Here is a 21,172-nt window from a genome sequence, read left to right as displayed (position 1 = left end):
AATTGTCCATAGGCAAACAGGTTTTTAAAAGAGCATATTGCATATCTTTTTAAAAAATGTATAATTTTTTTATTGATTCAGAGAAGGGAGAGAGAGAGATAGAAACATCAATAATGAGAAGAGAATCATTGATTGAATGCCTCCTGCATGCCCCCTACTGGGGATTGAGACCACAACCGGGCATATGCCCTTGACCAGAATCGAACCTGGGACCCTTCAGTCCACAGGCTGATGTTTTACCCATTGAGCCAAACCAGTTAGGGAGTATTGCATATCTTAAGCGCATTTCTCTTAAGATATGCAATATCTTAAGCTTTGGCCTTTTGTCTTTCCCCTTTGTGTCTATAGTCCATGGGCTTTCTCTTTTTCAACGTCCTTGTGCCTAGTTTCCATGCCATCCTGTCTGTATTTCCAGAGCTTCTCACCCCAGGAACCAAAAGACCCAACTCATTTGCCATCTGTACTACTTCTCTGATCTTCCATAGCTCCGAAACACAATGCAGGGCTTCTTCTCACTCAACTCTTTCCGGGTTTGTTCTGCAGCTGTGGAGTTTGAATGTTAGTGTTTAAACAAGCTGGTATTACACAGGAAATGGCCACCTCCACAGGCCCCTGCAGGCTTGTAACATGGGGTCATTGTACTTGATATTAATCACCAGTCAGCCTGTTCCCCCAGTAAAAAAAAAAAAAAGAAGGGGTGTGTGAGGGCTCAGTCTTCCTTAGACTTACCAGAGGATGGCCTGGGCCTTGGTTAGGCCTTAGTACTCCACTCTCCACACTGTCTGCCCACCTCAGTCACACCCCGTATGGAGCTTGCAGAAAAGGTCCCACCCGACCTTTTCCCTATAAAGCTGGCAGATCTGCCTTTTGTTCTGAGTTCTAGGAAGGAGATAGATTGTTGTGGTATAACTTGCCTCACATATCTCATACCTTCATCTTTCAGAGCATGCTGTAGTCGAATAACATCTTACATGAGAAAACGCCAAAATTGTAGAAACACAGAAATCCATTGGTCCACCTGAAACCAGAGCTTCAGAGTTCCTTGGACTGAAGCTACTTTCCTTATGATGTTGTTTGCAAAACTAACTCCAGCCTGAAGGGTTAATCTGATTCCCCAAGTCAATATCCCCCAAACAACCAGCCAAGAGTGTGTGTTGGTTCATTTCTGTTAAATGTGTTTCCCCAGTCACCTGGGCTGGCCTGGGCTGCATTGTATCGGCCAGCAGCTGCACTGCACTCAAACTGACAGCTACATTAAACCTTGGAATTCTGAGGCAATAAAAAGTAAATTAACTCTTATTTTTTTCCTTTCCTGGTGGAGTAAGTGAATGCATGTCTGTGGAGAAGTGAGTGAGCCTTGGTCCTGAGTGCATACCTCTAACTAGCCACTGCTGGTCTGTCCCAAGCTAGGATCTGGTGTCCAGCCAGGGGTCTGCTTTCCTGGTGTGTGGTGTGTTCTGTGGGGTTGGGCCACTGGGTCACCCTACAACTGCTGATCCCTGCTCACTAATCACATCACAGCTGCTGAGAGGCTCCCTTGCCACCATTCTGAGAGCCGTAAACGGACTCGTTGGACTCAGTTTCATACTCGCTGTCTGCTTTGTGTCTGCTAGGTGAAGAATGCACCCTAGCTTTAGTGGGATTTTGTGGGCTCTGGGAGCTTCCCCAGAATATGAGTTGGGACTAGAACAAGCCAGAGGGACTTGCCTGAGCCCATAGCACTCCAGAGGGTTCATTTAGAACCAAAGTTGGTTTGCAGTTGACTGGAAAACCTTTTGAAGTGTCATTTCCAAAGCATTTCTAAAAGATTGGGAGTTGTTTAAAGCTCCTCAGAGCCACCAGAATTTTACTTTGGGCTACTCAGCCCAGGCCAACCTTGAATCTTTAGACTCCAAGGGCAGCTGTGGGGTGAAGGTTGGAAGGCACTCCTAACTGGGATAAGGAACTAGAGCAGGAAAAAGCTAAGCTTTTCCCCTTCTACTCAGGAAACCCTGTGTTCACCCACGGAACTGACCTCTCAGCCCGGAGGCCTGATTGGGGTAAGCTGAGGAGATGATATCCCCCAGGTCTCAGGAATGACCTCATTCTTTTGCAAATATCTTAACTTCCGGGGTTTAGGCATCTTACCTCTTCCTTTCAGTGTTAGTTTCCTAACACTTCCCTCTTCCCTGCCCTCTGTGGAGAGTCACCATATGGCCCATGGGTGCCTCGTTAGTTGTGCCATTTTATATTTCTGAGTTGGGGACTCAGGACACACCCTATGTCTTCTGGCACCAGCTGCTGTCTTACACATTAACACTGCGGTAGGAACTCTCATCCATTTCATTTTTGCAGGAAGTCTTAAGATTTTGGCACAGGGTGGGTGGGTGGGTGGTAATGGGCAAAGGGCAGATGTGGGCAGGGGTCCCTTGTGGTGGCCAGCAATCTCTGGGAGGAGTCAGTTTTGGTTTATCTGAGCCGTAGGGGACAGGGAGCATGGTAATGAGAACCACATGGTAGCACATATTTCTTCTCTTGGATCCAAGATGGTAGGGGTAAGAGGATAAGAGGGATGTGGGGCCTCCCACTGTGGCAGCCATGGGTAATTTTCTTTTGTCCCTCCCTGGCTGGGGATCCTGCTGCCCACACCTTCCACCCCCAACTACATCCTGCAGCAGCCTTGACCTGCTCAGCACCAACCAAGGCCCCCAAGCCAAGAATTCAGCTGGGAGACTTTTCACCTTCTTCCTTCTCACTGTCGTCTTTCCTGTTTATTTTCCAAATTGCTGCTCTGCAGCCGAGCAATGCCTGTTGGCCAGAGCTCACCAGCGCTGTGGGATCAGACTCAGGCAGTGGGCTCAAGTGGCCAGCAGGGCACTGGGGGAGGAAGCAGGGAGCTGGAAGAGCCTCCCTGTGCGTCTCCCATGGGCAGTGCTAACCTCGGAGGCGGCCCTGAGCAGCCCTATCACATCCGGTGCTTGTCTCTGCAGCCGGGACTGGAGGATAAACTATCAGAGCTGTGGGGCAGTGTATCATTCCTCTTATTATTTTCTTCTCTGCAGATGGGGTCGTGGAAAGTTCAGTTCCTTTTAACCCTCGAAGTTCTGTTTATTCTACAGCTGGTAGCCTGAATGCGCGTTTCCCATTACATCACAAAGGGGCTCAGGCAGATCTCTGCACAGAAACGTGTTGCAACTGTTTATTTTTTTCCATATTTAAACATTTCTGACAGCCAAACCCAGCTGAGCCAAAAGATGGAGCTTTGTGAATGAGTCTGGTTGTTGGTGTCTGTGCAGAGAGAGGCTTTAAAAAACCCTTGTCCCTCCGGTGATTCTTCCCAAACAAGTTCTTTTTCCTGGGCAAAGCCTGTGAAGCGAGTTACTTCTGCTGTACACGTGTGTTGATTATGTGCCGTTGTGTGATTAATGGGGCTGTGTTCCGCCTGGTTCCCAGGACACTCTTGAAAACAAGATGTTTCATTTCATTGCCTTTTCCTAGTGCAGTGATTACAGTAAATAAACCAGTGCAGGCTCCTTCCACCTGGATCCAGTCAGGGAGTCCCCACACCTCTACTCCACTTTCTCTTCCAGCATCACCTTCAATAGCATGTCCCTTGAATGCCCTCCTTTCTGCCATCCCCCCAAGTTCCTAGCCTCCAGGAGCAACAAATTGCTTAGGTCTGAAGCCCCTCCTTGCACATTTGGCTCATGCGCAGTAACCAGGCTGGGAAGATTCCAGGATGTAGCTCATTCATATACCTCTCTGCTTTTTGCCTCTTGTCACTCCACCTTTTGAACCAAATTGTGAAGTTTTTTCTTTATAATTCTTTTATGGGTCTCCTTTTGGAGTACAACTTAGCTTCCATAGGGTACTTGCCTGTTCCAGACTGCCTGGGTAGGTTGTCCTCTGGGGAAGAAATGCAAGTCTGTGGACTTGGCAGGCCCTGAATCTGACCCCCTTGGCTATTTGAGCTTGTCTTGGGCTTGTCGAAAGTATCCTTAGCTCCCACCCAAAGGGGAATCTGAACCACAGGAGATTTTTGGCATTTGATGGTGACAGAGGAGCGAACCTTTTAATAATTCTGCCCTGAAGTTTGAATTGGGGAGAACCAGATTTTGCATTTTCAGGATTTATTCTCAGGTTCAACCAGGGCCTGGTGATACGCAATTAGGATGACCATCCATTCCAATCAGCTCAGGACTGAGGTGTTTCTGGGAATGCGGGGCTTTAAATGCTAAAACTGGGATAGTTCCAGGCAAACCATAATGTTGGTTACCCTGTCTAATTTTCTACAATTGAGGGAAAAGAGAGGGAATAGGATGGCCAGGATAGCGCTGACACGGTTCAGCTGCTGAAATGAATGGGAAGCTTGGCCGGCCAGGAACGAGGTTTTTGTTGGATGTGTGTTTAATTGTTTTTTTGCTTATATATAGGAAGAGATTTCTAAAGCATTATAAGAGAGGAAAAAGCCCACAAACACATGACTCTCCCTGGTGTGACTAGCCCCTCTGGCTGTGCAAGAGGAGGGAAGATTGGCTCTCTCTAGCTGTCTGTATGGCATATTCTTGGCTAGACAGGAGTGGGGGAATTCTGGGAGCTGCCTCAGGCACTGGGTGTCCAGAGTGTTTGAGTAAGTGTCTTAGGCACACTGTCTGGAAAGGTGACAGGACCTGCATTAGGCAACTGATTCTCTAAATTCTTCTCTCTCTCTGGTTAGGATTAAAAACTCCCCCAAATCAACTTTAACTTTACACGGATATACACACATTCACCAGATTGCTGCCAAGGGTGCGATTTTGTATCTTAGTTTTTTGGTAAGATTTTCTGGCGGATGCCAGCCGTAGACATTTGCCATAGGTACTTCCCTATTCACAAGCACTTAGAATACTTGAACTGGTCCCTCTTTAGAGCTGCTCTTCTTTTCTTACCTTATTTCTCACAGGGTTGCTGTGGATGTATGGTCGATGCTGGCTGATTTCTGTAACATATTGACTGCGGTGAATCAGTCTGAGGTGCCACTGTACAAGGACCCGGACGATGACCTCACCCTTCTTATTCTGGAAGAGGATCGGCTTCTCTCGGGCTTTGTCCCCTTGCTGGCTGCCCCTCAGGATCCCTGCTACGTGGAGAAAACCTCGGATAAGGTCAGCCCCAGGCCAAACATCACTCCCCATTCACCCTTCCTCTTAATTCTCCAGACTTTTTTATTCTTGGGAAGTTTTCTGTGCAAACGGAACATGATTAAGTCATTGAGAAGGGTGTTAAGGGAAAATATCGACCTTTTAGCCGCTGACATCCAGCTCTGTGTCCTGAAAAAAAAAAGCCCTCTCGACTTCCTTTGGTGTGTGTGTGTGCTTGCTGGCATGTTGTATATACGATCATTTCCTCACTTGTTTAAATAGTCCAGCTTGTGTTGGCAGTGCTCTCACTCAACTCCAAATGGTTTGCATCATGCTTAAAGCACCCTCCTTCCTCCCCCCTTCCTCCTTCCCCCCAGCCACAAAACTCTGCACTAGGAAAACAGCCAGGGCTTTTTCCCTTTTCTAAGGAGGAGAGTGATAAATAGGTGACTAGAGAGAAGCAGACACCATGTGTTAACTTACAAAAAAAACTTTTAGGAATATGAAGCATTCCCCGTTCGTTGCCTGGTTTCTATTTTTCTTCCTCTGAGGACTGATTTAACCTGAACCTTTTTCTTGTCTGTCTGTTTATAGAAAACAAAGTCCATTGCTGTTGCCCTGGTGGGGACTGTGGAACTTAGTCTCTGTTTAACAGTTGTGTCTTTGGCCAGGTGCAGAGAGTAAAATGGTTCATTCTGCTTTACATTCCCATGTAACAGTTGCTAGACTGAGGAAGTAGCACCCACAGACCCTAGGAGCAGAGTCTCCTGTGCTGTGCAGGGGAACCCTGTGACTGAGCTCCCTGTGGAGTTGTTAGCAGTGATTCCTGGGGGAGAAGCCTTTGGGATCGAGTCCACAAATGGCTCCTCAGGAAGAAGTCTTTTGACTTAGATGAAGTATGTATAGAAATGTGGGTAGATTTTTTTTAAGATAGTAAAAACTAAATACCAGACTTAAATTACAAATATAAAGTATTTTATATTTAATATAAAAAATTTTAAACTTGTTCTTAGTAGAAAAAAGTATAAGTTCCTTGTAGACAAAAAAAAAAAAAAAGAACATTTATCTATAACCCCTCCCTCTACCCAGAGGTTGTATCACTGTTATTTTTGCTGATCATACATAATCATGTTTGACTAATAGTATACACATACACTTTAAAAAAAAATAAAACTGGGGGGTCATTTTAATACATACTATTTGTAGTCTGCTTTTTTTTTTACTTAATATTTTTAATGTATTTTTATATGGAATCATTTATATAATTCCTTAATATTCTTTTATATTCCAATTATTTCTTTAACCCATTTTTGCTTCGTTGAACCAAAGGATTGTTCCCAATTTATCACTACCAATAGTGAAGTAATTCCTTATAGCAGAATTTTTTATACATATTCCCTTTGATTAAATTTCTGTAAGTAGATAAAAGTTCTAGACCTTGGCATACAAAAAATCCATATCTTTGGATGCATTTAATGGCTAGTAGATTTTGGGAATGTGAAAGCAAAAGAAATATTTATTTTATGCTTTTCTAATGTAAAGTTGGAATGAAATCTTGCTTTTTTAGTTTCAGAAGGGAATAAGAATAGAGAGTTGTAGTATGTGAGATAGGACAGCTAACACAATGTTTACACTTTGTAAAAGATGTGCAGTTAGAAGAGAAACTGGGTAACCCTGGCTTAAGTCAGGGGATCCTGGTACTATTCTTATGTGATCACAAGGTAGTCTTGACTCCAAGGATGCTTTTGAGAGTTAGCTCTTGTGTTAGCTATCTTTTGGTGCAAGACAAGGAGGAGTCCTTACCAGCATCAGACTTTCTAAGCCTTATGTTCTCATCAGCTCTCCCCGTGTTAGTATATGATACATGTATATAAGATAGCACATAATATGATATATTTGTGATAGAATACAGTTGTTACAAGTATATGATCTAGCCAGAGAAGAACACAGAGCCAGCTGTTCATGCTCTCTGTCACTCATTGACACCAAGGTAGATCTCTGCTTCAAGGATTGTGAAATACGTGTGTCAAATATAACATCTCCAAATCCAGACTCCTGAATTTTTCTTTCCCAAACCTGATCTTTCTTTAGTCTTCCCATCTTGGTAAATGACAACCTTGACTTTTGAGTTGCTCATATGAAAATTCTTGGAGTTATTCTTGGTTCCTCTCTTTTTCTCACACCTCCATAACTAACTCATCAGCAATTCATGTTACTTCACTTTCAAAATAAATGCAGATACAGCTTGTTCTACCACTACTACACTCTAGTTCAATTCATCAAAATGCCTTCTAACTGGTTTCTCTAGTTCATCCCTCCGTTTACTCCCCAGTCTGTTTTCAGCTCAGCAACTGGAATGATCTTTTTAAAACATGAATAAGATCATGTCATGTCTCTGTTTAAAATCTTCTGATGTCTGTTCCTATCACTTAGAATAAAAGCCAACGTTTTAACGGCAGCTTACATGCCCTCAAGGATTTGACACTACCTTCACCCTCTTAACTATCTGACCTCAGCTCCTACTTCTTCTCATACCCAACATACTCTAGTCACATTAGCATCCTTGCTGTTCCTCAAAGATGCCTAAGAATCTTTGCACTTGCTTTCCTCTTAACCTGGGACAAACACTGTCCCCAGACAGCTGTGTGGCTTTCTCACTCTCTTCTAAATGCCACCTTGCTAGAGAGGTCTTCCCTAGTTACACAATATAAGATGTTACCCACCTTTCTTTTTCTTTTATTCTGCTTTATTCGACATAGCTGGGGAAAAATAACATCTCTTGAATATCAGCCCCTGGCCTAGGTATTTCATTACGTCTTCACAATAAACCTACCAAGTAAGAGCTAGTACCTTCTTAAAAAAAAAAAAAAAAAAAAAAAAAATTAAAAAGAAAAGAAAAGAAAAGAGGTGACTGAAGCTTAAGAGAAGAGTGGAGACTGATGATTAATTCATGGATTATCTCCATGTCTGACCTGGGAGATTAGTATAGATGTGTCAGAGAGAGTCTTTAGGAACTTGACCTTTTAGAAATCTGAAAATGGTAGACATTTTCTCCAGCTTCTTGTGTTCACTCCTAAGAAATGTAAAATATCTCAAGGACTCTTCAGTAACAGCAACATGAGCAGTGTCATTGCTGGTCAAGATTAATCACAAGTTTGCTCTAGCCTTGATGTTCATTCAACAGATAATTACTGAGCATGCCTACGTTACCCTGTCTTACACATGCAAAATGAAAGATCCAGATGTATAAGGCAGAGATTCTCCTAGTTTGGGAGGCAATTTGTGGCATATACAACCGTATGAGAAGCAACATAAGTTAATTTGAACCTGTAATTAAGGGTGAACTCTTAAAATTTTGTTGAGCTTATAGTATCTCAAGACGTTGCCTAATTAGTACTGTTTTGGCATTAACATGACATTGTATTTCCCAAGCATGTTGTATGGCACTCCAGTTTTGTAAGTTCTTAATTGTTGGATGAATGATCTTGTAAGTTAGGGTAAAGCAGTGTTAACTTGGAGTGTTAACTTGATGATAGCCTTTGCAGTTTTTTCCAAATTTGTTTCACTCTTAATCTTTTTTATTTACTAAACATCTTCAAGGATTAGTGTTCTGACTAAAATAAAAATAAAAAAACCTTAGAGAAAACCCAGATATGAGATGAACAAGAAGTGAGAAAACAGGTTGCTATTGGGATTATCCAGAAGTAAGGAAAGGAGTACATATTAGGCTAAAAACAATAGAGTGGAGCTGGTTACATTTCAAGAGAAACATCATATTGCAGATTTGAAATCAGTTAGAGCCAACTAGGGGGAAGAAAGTGATCTTAAGTTCATTGAGTGGCTGCTAGGCACCAAATTCCAGAAGTAAGTAGCACATTCAAGGTCATGAGCTAGTAAGGAAGTATAGATTAGAACCCTTATCAGTATGACTTTAACACCTCATGTTTTGCCCTTGTGGATAGAGCATCAGCCTGCGGACTGAAGAGTCCCAGGCACATGCCTGAGTTGTGGGCTCGGTCTCCAGTGGGGGGCGTGCTGGAGGCAGCTGATTGATAATTCTCATCATTGATGTTTTTTTCTCCCTCTTCTTTCTTCTCTAAAATCAATAAAATATATTTTAAAATATTTAAAAAAATAAAACGTCAAGTTTTGATGAATGATTTGATGTCTAGGATTTGCTTCAGAATAATCTGTGGAGGGGGTAGATAGGAATATTAATGAAAAAAGGTCAGAAATTGATTATTACTAAATATCAATCATTATTATTGATTACATATTGATCATTATTACTAAATCTGATTAATGGGTACATTGATATCATTATATTCTACTTTTGAATAGTATATGAGTTGTCCATAATAACAAGTTTTAAAAGAAGTAATAAATAGCCATATTATAAGTAAAACTCTTGTCCTTTCTGCCATATTATACTAATAGTGCTTAAGTGATTGAAAGTAATCAAACCATCTATAATAATAAAAGCGTAATATGCTAATCAGACCGGATGTTCTTCTGGACAACCTTCCAGATGAAGCCAGGAAATCCAGGTCCCAGGGAGGGAAGCCCGGGTCCTGGGTGCCAGAGAGAGAGGCCGGTGCTGGCAGCCTGGGGGAGGAAGGCCTGCTCTTGTACAAACTCCGTGCATCGGTCTCTAGGAATAATAATGAAGTTAAGCTGTTGCAATCACTAATCATGTTCTAGGCACAGGGCTAACCTATTTACACGCATTTTTCATTGAAACCCCAACAACCCTATAGACAGATAAGAAAAGTGATAAAAAAAGAAACTTTTAGGAGAAAGATGTTGAGTTCATGTTGTGCCTTAATATCAAAAAAGCTTAATTATCATCTTCAAAAAACATGCATGTGAATGTATAACTATAGGCGATACTAAACAAGGATTTATTTAGCAACAGGCTCATCTTTCCTTAGGCTCTAAAGCTCTAGTTATTTAATGGATATCAAAGCATTTATTTCATAAGTGGTTGTAAGCAGTACTTATTTTAGCCTCCCCGGCTAGATTAATCTTCTGTCTCTCTCCATACTACTGTCTGATTGATAAGTGAAGAACCAACAAGCTAATGCTGGGGCCACTCTTTGTCTTGATAGAGAATAAATTATTTTACATTGTAAAGTCATGTTGTAAGTCTCACATCCCATCCAATCATCCTTACAGTCATCTTTGCTTTCTATATGGATGTGGGATTCCAGGAAACTTTTTCATTAAAAATATATGTAGTTGCCCTAAACGGTTTGGTTCAGTGGATAGAGCATCGAACTGCAGACTGAAAGGTCCCAGGTTCAATTCCAGTCAAGGGCATGTACCTTGGTTGCGGGCACATCCCCAGTAGGAGGTGTGCAGGAGGCAACTGATCGATGTTTCTCTCTCATTGATGTTTCTAACTCTCTATCCCTCTCCCTTTCTCTCTGTAAAAAAAATCAATAAAATTAAAATATTTAATAAAATTAATATTTTATATATATATATATATATATATATATATATATATATATATATATATATAAAATGTAGTTGTGCTCTGCCACTGTGGCTCAGTGGTTGAGTATCGGCCTATGAACCAGTAGGTCCCAGTTCGATTCCCCATCAGGGCACATGCCGGAGTTGTGGGCTTGATACCCAATGTGGGGTGTGCAGGAGGCAGCTGGTTGATGATTCTCTCTCATCATTGTTTTTCTCTCTACCTCTCCCTTCCTCTCTGAAATCAATAAAAAAAAATATTAAAAAAAATAAGTTTAGAGTATCTGACTTAGAGCAACTCCACTCTCTAACCTAAAATAAAGTAAATTAAAACGTGTATTTGAGGTTAAATGCGGCTTAAATTATCCAACTTTTGGAAGTAATAGCTTATCCGCTAGTTTATTTATTAAATGACATTTTGGGCATGTTGTTTGTTGTTCATATAATTACCAAAAATGTTTTACATAGAAAATATATTTTATTGATTTTACACAGAGAGGAATTGAGAGGGACAGAGAGTTAGAAACGCCGATGAGAGAGAAACATTGACCAGCTGCCTCTTGCACACCCCCCACTGGGGATGTGCCCGCAACCAATGTACTTGCCCTTGACTGGAATCGAACCCGGAACCTTTCAGTCCGCAGGCTGACGCTCTATCCACTGAGCCAAACCGGTCCCGGCGTTTTACATAGAAAATATAGAAAAGCACAAGAAAATAAAAATCACCTATAAGCTACCACTTAAAATTAACCAGTGTTAATAGTTTAATATATTTCCTCTAGTCTTTTTCTGCTCATGCTTATATGTGTCTTCCTTTCATAAAACTAGAACTGTACAATGTATGTTTTGTTCTGTTTTATGCATATAGTTTGGGTGGAAATGTTATCTTTGTTGTTTGGTGGTCCAGAAAATATTTATTGTAAGTACAAGTTACCAGTGACTAATTTTTTGAAAAACCTTTGATTCTTTATTCTCAAAGTATCAATATCATGCCCTGGCAAAGTAGCTCAATTGGTTAGAGCGTCATCCCAATACACCACATTTTTTGGTTCATTCCCTGGACAGATCACAAACAAAAATCAATCAATGAATGCATAAGTAAGTGGAACAACAAGTCGATGTCTCTCTCTCTCTCTCTCTCTCTCTCTCTCTCTCTCTCTCTCTCTCTCTCTCTTAAAAACCTATTTATATCTCATATTTAAAATGTGAAAATTAGGATTGCTTATAATATGTATTTTCTTTTTTACCCAATTGTGTTATGTTTCTAAATTTACAATAATTATTAAGAATTAATTTTATATTAAGTGTTTTTATTGCTCACCATTACTCTTTCTAATCAGTGGCTTTCCCATTTCTATGTTATTTCTTTTTATCCACTTGTTATTCAAATGCAACATTGAAGAATTTGTTGTTAATCCTTGCCAGAGGGTATTTTTTTCTATTGATTTTAGAGAGAGTGAAAGGGAGTGGGAGAGATAGGGGGAGAGAGAGACATCTGTGTGAGAAAGATACATTGATTGGGCCTCCACATTTGCCCTGACAGGGGCCAGGGATTGAGCCTGCAACCCAGGTATGTGCCCTTGACTTGGAATCGAACCCATGACCTTCAGTCCACAGGCTGACGACACTCTAACCACTGAACAAAACCAGCTAGGGCAACATTGAGGAATTTTTTCAGCAGATGTCATGGATGCTTTTTAAATATTAAGATAACTTGTAAAATGCAGTAGTCGTACATATACTTATGCAACAGAATCAAACAATTCACAGAAATAATATAAAGTCAAAAGCCAGCATTCAGGGATAATTTACTAGTAATATTTCTTCCTCTCTCTTTTTTGTTTTGTTAATCCTCACCTGAGGATATTTTCCCCTTGATTTTTAGAGAGAGTGGAAGCGAGGAGGAGAGACTGAGGAAGAGAAACATCTGTGTGAGAGAGAGACATCGATTGGTTGCTTCCCACATGCGCCCAGACCAGGGCTGGGGATTGAGCCTGCAACTGAGGCATGTACCCTTAACTGGATCAAACGTATAACCCTTCAGTCCACAGGCCGAAACTATCTATGAGCCAAATCAGCTAGAATGATATTTGTCTTTTTAGACCACTTCTGTGCCCATTAAAACATGTTTGTACACATATATACACATATGATCAAAATTATCTCTTTCTTTGCTCTTTTTATATCTTCATGACTAGGTTTTTAATACTTGAAATTGTTCTTATTTTGTTTTTGCACCTGAATGGCAACTTAGCTTAGGTTTACGTTTTGTTTGTTTGTTTGTTTTCTTCTTAAAACTATAGATATTATTCTATTGCATTAATACGTAGAAAAAATTAGAGGCTTGGCCATTGTGGCTCAGGGGTTGAGTATCAAACCTATGAATCAGGAAGTCATGGTTTGATCCCTGGTCAGGGCACATGCCCGGGTTGCGGGCTCAATGCCCGGTAAGGGGCATGCAGGAGGTAACTAGTCAATGGATTCTCTCTCATCATTTATGTTTCTATCTCCCTCTCCCTTCCTCTCTGAAATCAATAAAAATATATTTTAAAAAGAAAAATTAGAAAAAAGTCTAATTTCCCTTTTTTTGTAGGTAATTTTTCTTTGTCTAACATGGGTAATTTTTTCTAATCTTGAATTTCAAATTGTATGAAGATTCATTTAGTTATTATGCTCTGCACTTTAATTTTTCATGATACCTAGTGAGCTTTTTTAATATGCACATCCAGTTCTGTCTTTGGACCAGGAAAGTTTTCATCTCATGTCCTTGATTGCTAATGTACTGTTTGCTCTATTCTTTTCTTTAATAATTTCTGTTCTCCCAATGTATTGGATCTCCATTCTTTGTCCTCTGTATCTCTCTTCTGTCATCATTTTAATTGCTTTCTGCCTTGTCTCTGCATTTTTAAAAATATTTTATTAATTTTTTACAGAGAGAAAGGGAGAAGGATAGAGAGTTAGAAACATCGATGGGAGAGAAACATCAGCTGCAGGGGATGTGCCTGCAACCAAGGTACATGCCCTTGACTGGAATCAAACCTGGGACCTTTTAGTCTGCAGGCTGATGTTCTATCCACTGAGCCAAACCAGTTAGGGCACCTCTGCATTTTATTTTTATTTATTTTTTATTTTACATTTTTTTATTAAATTATTATCTGTGTACATATTTTAACATTGTCCCCCCCCTCCCATACATACCCTTCCTCTCCAGAGTTTTGTGTCCATTGGTTGTACTTATATGCATGTATACAAGTCCTTTGGTTGATCTATTATCTCTCCCAGATTTCCCTACCCCCCCCCCCCCCCCCCGCTGTAATTTGACAGTCTCCTTGTTGTTTTACTGTCTCTATATCTATCTTTTGGTTCATCAGTTTATAATGTTCTTTATTATCCATAAATGAGTGAGGTCATGTGGTGTTTCTCTTTCATTGACTGGCTTATTTCACTCAGCATGATGTTCTTAAATTCCATCCAGGTTGCTGCAAATGATGAAAATTCCTTCTTTTTTATGGCAGCATAGTATTCCATTGTGTAGATGTACCATAGTTTTTTGATCCATTTATCTGCTGATGGGCACCTAGGCTGTTTCCAAATTCTAGCTATTGTAGATTGTGCTGCTATGAACATAGGGGTGCATATATCCTTTCTGATTGGTGTTTCTAGTTTCTTGGGATATATTCCTAGGAGTGGGATTACTAGGTCAAATGGGAATTCCATTTTCAGTTTTTTGAGGAAACTCCACACTGTTCTCCACAGTGGTTGCACCAGTCTGCATTCCCACCAGCAGTGCACGAGGGTTCCTTTTTCTCCACAACCTTGTCAACACTTGTCATTTGTTTATTTGTTGATGTTGGCCATTCTGACAGGTGTGAGATGGTACCGCATTGTTGTTTTGATTTGCATCTCTCGGATAATTAGTGACTTTGAGCATGTTTTCATGAGGGCACCTTTGCATTTAAAAAAAATATATATATTTTTATTGATTTCAGAGAGGAAAGGAGAGGGAGGGAGGGAGGGAGGGAGGGAGGGAGGGAGGGAGGGAGAGAGGGAGAGGGAGAAAGAGAGAGAGAGAGAGAGAGAGAGAGAGAGAGAGAGGGAGGGGAGAGAGAAGGAAGCATCAATGATGAGAAAGAATCGCTGATTGCCTGCCTCCTGCATGCCCCTTACTGGGGATTGAGCCCGCAACCCAGGCATGTGCCCTTGACTGGAATTGAACCTGGGACCCTTCAGTCCGCAGGCCAAAACTCTATCCACTTAGCCAAACCAGTTTACACCTCTGCATTCTTAAAGGACTCCTCAAGTTTGTCCTCCCTGCAATTGGTTTACATTTTTACAGTGCTGATTCTACTCTTTACTTCTTCTAATTTACTGTTTCAGTCTGCTATTGCATTATTTGTTCCCTTACATTATTTTCTTATCTTATCCTGTAACCTTTATATATTTTTGCCTGCCTTTTATCCAGGTCCCTTTGATCTTTGTTTTGTCATTCATCTTTCAGCATATTTCACAGGTTCTATGATTTTAAAAATTCTATTTTAAGAATAAAACAGATAACTGTATTTTTCGCCTAACATACTCTCCCCTCCCATGTGCTTTGTTTCTCCATCTCTTTGAATGCTATGTTCTCCTTTTTTTATGTTGCAGATTCTTTTCATAGACCCCAACTTGAATTTCTACAGTGTATTTTGGCCATTTATACTTCTTTAAACAAAAATTTACTCAGATCTGATTTTTCTCCAAACAGATTAGGAAAATTCTCACTTCGTTGTCTCCAAATATTATTTAGAATCCCCTTCTCAAGTCTAAAGGATGGTTGATAGAAATTTGTAATATGAAGTCACCACCCTAAAGGGAGTGAGAAGGAAGCCAGGTGGTGTGCATCTCAATAAATGAATTTATTTTCTACATTTCCTGTTTTGTATATAGTAGAGCTACTATACCAGAGCTAGTTTCCCGTATGCAGCCTTTGTTTAACATAAATGAGATGGCAATTTCTTACCTCCTTCCTAGAGCTGTGGCCTCTCATGTCAAGAAGAAATTCTGCTCTCTGGCCACTTCCTTTGGGCTTCTCTGAACTGCTGATTATGAGTGGTACTTCTTTGTAGCAGTGAAAAGCAGTATTCTGCATCTGCCCCATGACCTCGCACTTTGTGATAGGCAGACTTTGTAGTAGGTAAACCAAGGGCGACCCACGTATTAAACCCTGAAACCTGTTAAATGTAACCTTACAAGGCAAAAGGGCCTTGTGTGTGGGATTAAATTAAGGCTCTTGAGATTGAAAGATGATCCTGGGTTATCCAGGTGGACTTAATGTAATCATAGGGGTCCTTATGAGGAAGTAGGGGTGTCAGAGTCAGAAAAAGGAGATGTGATAATAGAACCAGTGGTCACAGAGAGATTTGGAGATAGTAGGCTGCTGGCCTTGAAGATGGAGGAAGGGATCATGAGCCAAGGAATGCAGGTGGCCTCTAGATGCTAGAAAAGGCAAGGAAATGGATTCTCCCATAGAGCCTCCAAAAAGAAAAGTCTTGTCAACACCTTGGTTTTAGGAATTCTGACTTCCAGAACTGCAAAAATAATAAATTGTATTGTTTAAATCATTAAATATGTGGTAACTTATTAGCAATATGAAACTATTGTAATACAACCTTCAAACTGGAGAATTTTGCCAGGCTCTTCATTGTTTACTTCTCCTGCAGCTTTCTTTTTCTTCTTTTAACCTTTTTATTTATGAAATATAAATATGAAATGCAGACAATGAAGACTCATCACAAAGTGAGCAATGGTATAACCAGTAAGCAAGTTAAGAAATAGAATGAGCCCTAGCCAGTTTGGCTCAGTTGATAGAGTGTCAACCCTTGGACTGAAATGCCCAGGGACTGAAGGGTCCCAGGTTTGATTCCAGTCAAGAATATACCTCAAGTTGCAGGCTCGATTCCTGGCTCTGGTCAGAGGTGCGCCAATCACATCGATGTTTCTCTTCATCTCTCTCTCTCTCCCTTCTGTTCTCTCTAGAGATCAAAGGGAAAATACAGTACAGTAAGATAAGAAAAAGAAATAAAGTATTAAAAAGATGATTGAAAAAAAAAAAATAAAGCTATCTTTATTTGCAAATAACGTTGGTACATGCTTAGAAAATCCAAAAGAAAATAAGGATAAATCATTAGAATTAATAAGTGCATTTAACATAGTTACTGGATATAAAGTCAATATACAAAAATCAATTCCATGTTTACAAACTAACCTCAAACAAAAGAAAGTTTTTTTTAAAAGTTGCTTTCTTAAGAAGGGAAGCTGTGAATTGGCTCTTAATGGCCCCCTTCTAGCTATCTGTCCATCTGGCAGTAATTCTTTATGTTGATAGCAGATGGATGGCATTTCCCCATTTAATAGATATTGACTAACTGCTGTGCATCAGACACTGTTCTAAATAACAGCCATAGCAGTGAATAGTAGACAAAGGAGGGATCAAGGGGCATGGGGGATATACTCTGTGTAATCAGTTTGGCCACTTCACTTAGGATATTGGAAGAGAGCTAACTCAGAAGTCTGTGCTTTTTATAGTTTTTAATTGTAAAAATAATCTTCATATTATAAGATAATTATTTTATAAATACTAGAGAAATCACCGTTAGCAATAAGGAAAATAAAAGATCCTTGATCCTTGTATAATGGTTGGATATGTGGACGGACAGATGGACAAATATGAAATTTTTTTGCTTTTTAACAGAAATAGAATCAAATTGTACGTACTGTTTTGTAATCTACTTTATTCACTTAACAATAAATATAGCCTGAATATATTTCCATGTTCACCTACAACATGAAGTATAATGGCAGCATTATATCAACTTCTTTGGACATAATATTTGTTTAGTCCCCAATCATTAGACATTTTAGGAAGTTAATGATTTTTCAGTTTTATAAATGATGCCATCTCAAAAGACCTTATACAGAAATATTTACATATATTTATAAAATAAATTTTCTAAGTGAAATTAATAGGTCAAAGAGAGTATGCAGACTTTTAATACTTTTGATAGATAATGCTAAATTGCCCTCCAAAAAAAGTTATAGCCATTTAAATTGTAGAATATGAGTGTCTTATGTACTAGCATTTTCACCAATCCTGAATGGTTTAATACTTTTGTAACTTTGGTAGAAATGTGCAAAAATGGCATTTCACTGTTCTGCTCTTCATTCTTTGATTACTAATTGGGTTGATTTTTTTTAACTTATATGTATTGGTTATATATATTTTTACATTAATTATATTAAATTGCCTTATGTTCTTTGTCATTTCACCATTGGAATGCTCATTCATTTATTTCTTAATGATTTGTGAGGCTATTTATGAATAACCTTTGAACTTTTAAAAAATATTTATTGATTTTTTTAGAGAGGGAAGAAGAGGGGGGGGGAGAGAGAGAGAGAGAGAGAGAGAGAGAGAGAGAGAGAGAGAGAGAGAGAGAGAAAGAGAGAGAGAGGACATTGATGAGAGGAACATCATCAGTTGACTGCCTCCTGCATGCCCCCTTCTGGGGATCAAGCCTGCAACCCAGGCAGGTGCCCTGATCTGGAATTGAACCTGTGACCTCTTGGTTTATAGGTTTATGCTCAACCACTGAGCCACACCTGTCAGAAGCTAGACAGTCCTTTAATGTTTTATATGATCTTAAATTAAATTTCACAAAAGCTGTATGGGAATTTGGACTATAAGAAGAATTTGGTCAGGAAGGCAACTAAGAATAAAGGAGTCAAATCTGAGCAATCCACATCTAGAGCACACAGTTTTAATTGACTATAAGTAGAACAGTGGTTGAACAAGCATATTATCTAGTACTTCTAGTTCTCTTCCCAGCTTTGACAGTTTTTTATTTTCACTGGGATCTTGATTTCTCACCCAGAGCTTGGAAACTATTGACCTGGTTTAGGGTAATAATTTTCTGGTCTCCCATAAGAGTTTCTGAGGATGAGAAGTAGAAAAGTTCATGTTAGGGAAATGGATGCTCAGATTGCATTTATCTGCCTTCTTCTCTCTGATTTGGATGTTCTTCAAATCTTGGAATGTTCTGGGTCCTAAGATACCTGAGTACCTAGAACATCAATTTTCAACTTTTTTCATTTTGTGGCGCACATAAACTAATTACTGAAATTCTGCAGCACATTAAAAATATATTTTTGCCAATCTGACTTAAAAAAGTATAATTTTGATTTATACTGTTGTTGTGTTGGCTATTGTCATTTTTTTTATTTGACAATCTAAGGGAAAAGGGGTCAGGTGCCCCTGACTAAATAGTCAGGTATTACATGTTTTAAAATTATTGCAGTACACCAGTATGCCTGCACAGTCGTTGAAAATCACTGAATATGTGTCTTTGGAGAAAGAACTTGATTTATTTTTGGCAAATCCATGAGAGTGCTCTAAGAGGGACTGAATGATATGCACAGGATGATATGCATCATTTTGGAAGTGTGTCTGAGAGCAAAAACATCTAAGAGTGGTGTTGCGGAACTTCCAAGTACAATGCCCTGCAAGATTTCTTATAGATAAACAGTGACTCTTGGGGATAACTGATACATAAAAACCAGAAAGTCAGCGCTGTAAGCATGCCTTCCTATCTGCATGCATGCATGCATACATACAGTCTTTGGCTCAAGACTTAATAAATATGGGCCATAATGAAAAATAAAATTGAAATTTATAACAGGAAGATCTATAAAACTTACCTATTGATTGACATAATTTTCTGCCTCATATTTTTGTCCCATGGTTTTTTAAATTTTCTTTACTAATCTTTCCTGTATGTAAAAGATCATGTATTATATTTTTACTTCCTAACTTTATCTACCTGAAAATTTTTTTTTATTTTAAATTTATATATTTACTATATCAACTTGTTGATAATTTCCATATAATAAAAGCATACATTGACTGTATTTTTGTATGTATACACCTATATAAAGACCACCTCAATCAACATGTAGAATATTTCCATCTTCCCAAAATATTCCTGAATGTCCATTTGTAGTTAATCTCTCTAGTCCTCCTTTCTGTCCTAGGCAACCACTGATCTAATTAATTTCATTATAGATTAGTTTTGCCTGTTCTAGAATTTCATGTAAATAGAATCATACAGTATGCCTTTGTTCTTTTACTCGGCATAATATCTGTGAAATTCATCCATGTTGTATTTTTCCACCCTTTTATTAATGAGTAGTATTCCATTGCATGGATGTACCACAGTTTGTTTATCCATTCACTTGACAATGAACGTTTGGTGGTTTTAATTTCCGACTGTTATGAATAAAAATGTGTACACTAAAGTACAAGTCTTTTTGTGGATATTTGTTTTCATTTCTGTGGGGCAAATAGCTAGAAGTAAAATTGCTCAACCATCTAAGTTGATATCTAATTTAAAGGAACTACCAAACTATTTTCTGAAGTGATTGCACCATATTATACTCCCACTAGCAATATACAGAGTCCTTTTGTTTCACATCCTTGCCAACACTCAGTATTTCTAGTCTTTATAATTTTAGCCATTCTAGGAAGTGTGAAGTATCTCAGTTTTGATTTGCATTTCCCTAATTACTGATTTATGATTAATAATTAATGAGCATATTTCCATGTGGGTATTAGCAATTCATCTATCCTCATTTTGGAAGTGTCTAAATCTGTTGCCCATTTAAAAAAAATTAGGATATTGATGAAATTGTAAAAAGTTCTTTATATATTCTGGATAAAATCTTTGTCAAATACATTTCCTGTGAATATTTTCTTGCAGTGTGTGGCTGGCTTTTTCTTTTTAAAAATAGAATCTTTAAGAGTAAAAATTTTTAATTTTTATGAAACACCGGTTTTCACGATTTTTTTTATGATTGGTACCTTTTCTATTTTAAGAAATCTTTTGTCTTCTTAACTATATCCTTTTAATTTTTTCCATTGGTTTTTCTAGGACTAACAATTTACATTCTTAACTTTCATTATATATTTAGGGTCAGTATTGTATTTTACACTTTATACCTTATGCTTCCTGTTTCCTGCTTCACACTACAAATGTAATAACCTTAAACAGCATAAGTCTATTTACCCATTCCCTTTTGTTTTGTGCAGTTATCAGACCTTTTACTTTTTATATGTTATTAACCCTGTACCATGTTGTTATTTCTACCTAACCGTTGGTTTAAGTAAATTAGAAACAAAAAGAAACATACTTTTGTATTAATCCATTTACTTACTGGTACTCTTCATTATTTTCAATAGATCCAAGTTTCCATTTGATATCATTTCCTTTGAGCCTATAGGACTTAAGCAGGTTGGTTGATGACAAATCCCCATAGCTGTCGTTTATCTAAAAATTCTTTATTTCTTTTTGGTTTTAAAAGAAAAATTTTTTAAACTGGATATATTTAGAATTCTGGACTGAAGTTTTTTTCTTTTAGTATCAAGATGTTATTATTACCTGGAACCTACTGTTTTCTCATGAGAAATCAGCATTCTTATGTCTCTCTATGTAATATGTCTTTTTGTGGGTGCTTTGAACATTTTCCTTTTTCTTTTTTTAGACAGAGAGGAAGGGAGAAGAGTAAAT

At 38.8% G+C, this 21,172-nt stretch overlaps 1 protein-coding gene across 2 annotated transcripts in view; it reads left to right on the top strand.

Annotated features, from left to right (window-relative positions):
* The window catches only part of SMG6 (SMG6 nonsense mediated mRNA decay factor), a 224,512-nt gene that overhangs the window by 112,176 nt on the left and 91,164 nt on the right, over positions 1–21,172 (top strand). For both annotated transcript variants that reach the window (XM_084862837.1, XM_084862836.1), the window contains exon 13: positions 4,922–5,123. In XM_084862837.1, coding sequence (XP_084718963.1) covers positions 4,922–5,123 — 202 coding nt within the window. The remainder of the gene's footprint in view (positions 1–4,921; positions 5,124–21,172) is intronic.

This window comes from Pipistrellus hanaki, assembly GCF_964339955.1.
Source record: "Pipistrellus hanaki genome assembly, chromosome: 16".
Lineage (NCBI taxonomy): Eukaryota > Metazoa > Chordata > Mammalia > Chiroptera > Vespertilionidae > Pipistrellus > Pipistrellus hanaki.
The sequence above is the reverse complement of the archived record's forward strand: the minus strand, read 5'-3'. Positions and strand labels throughout refer to the sequence as shown.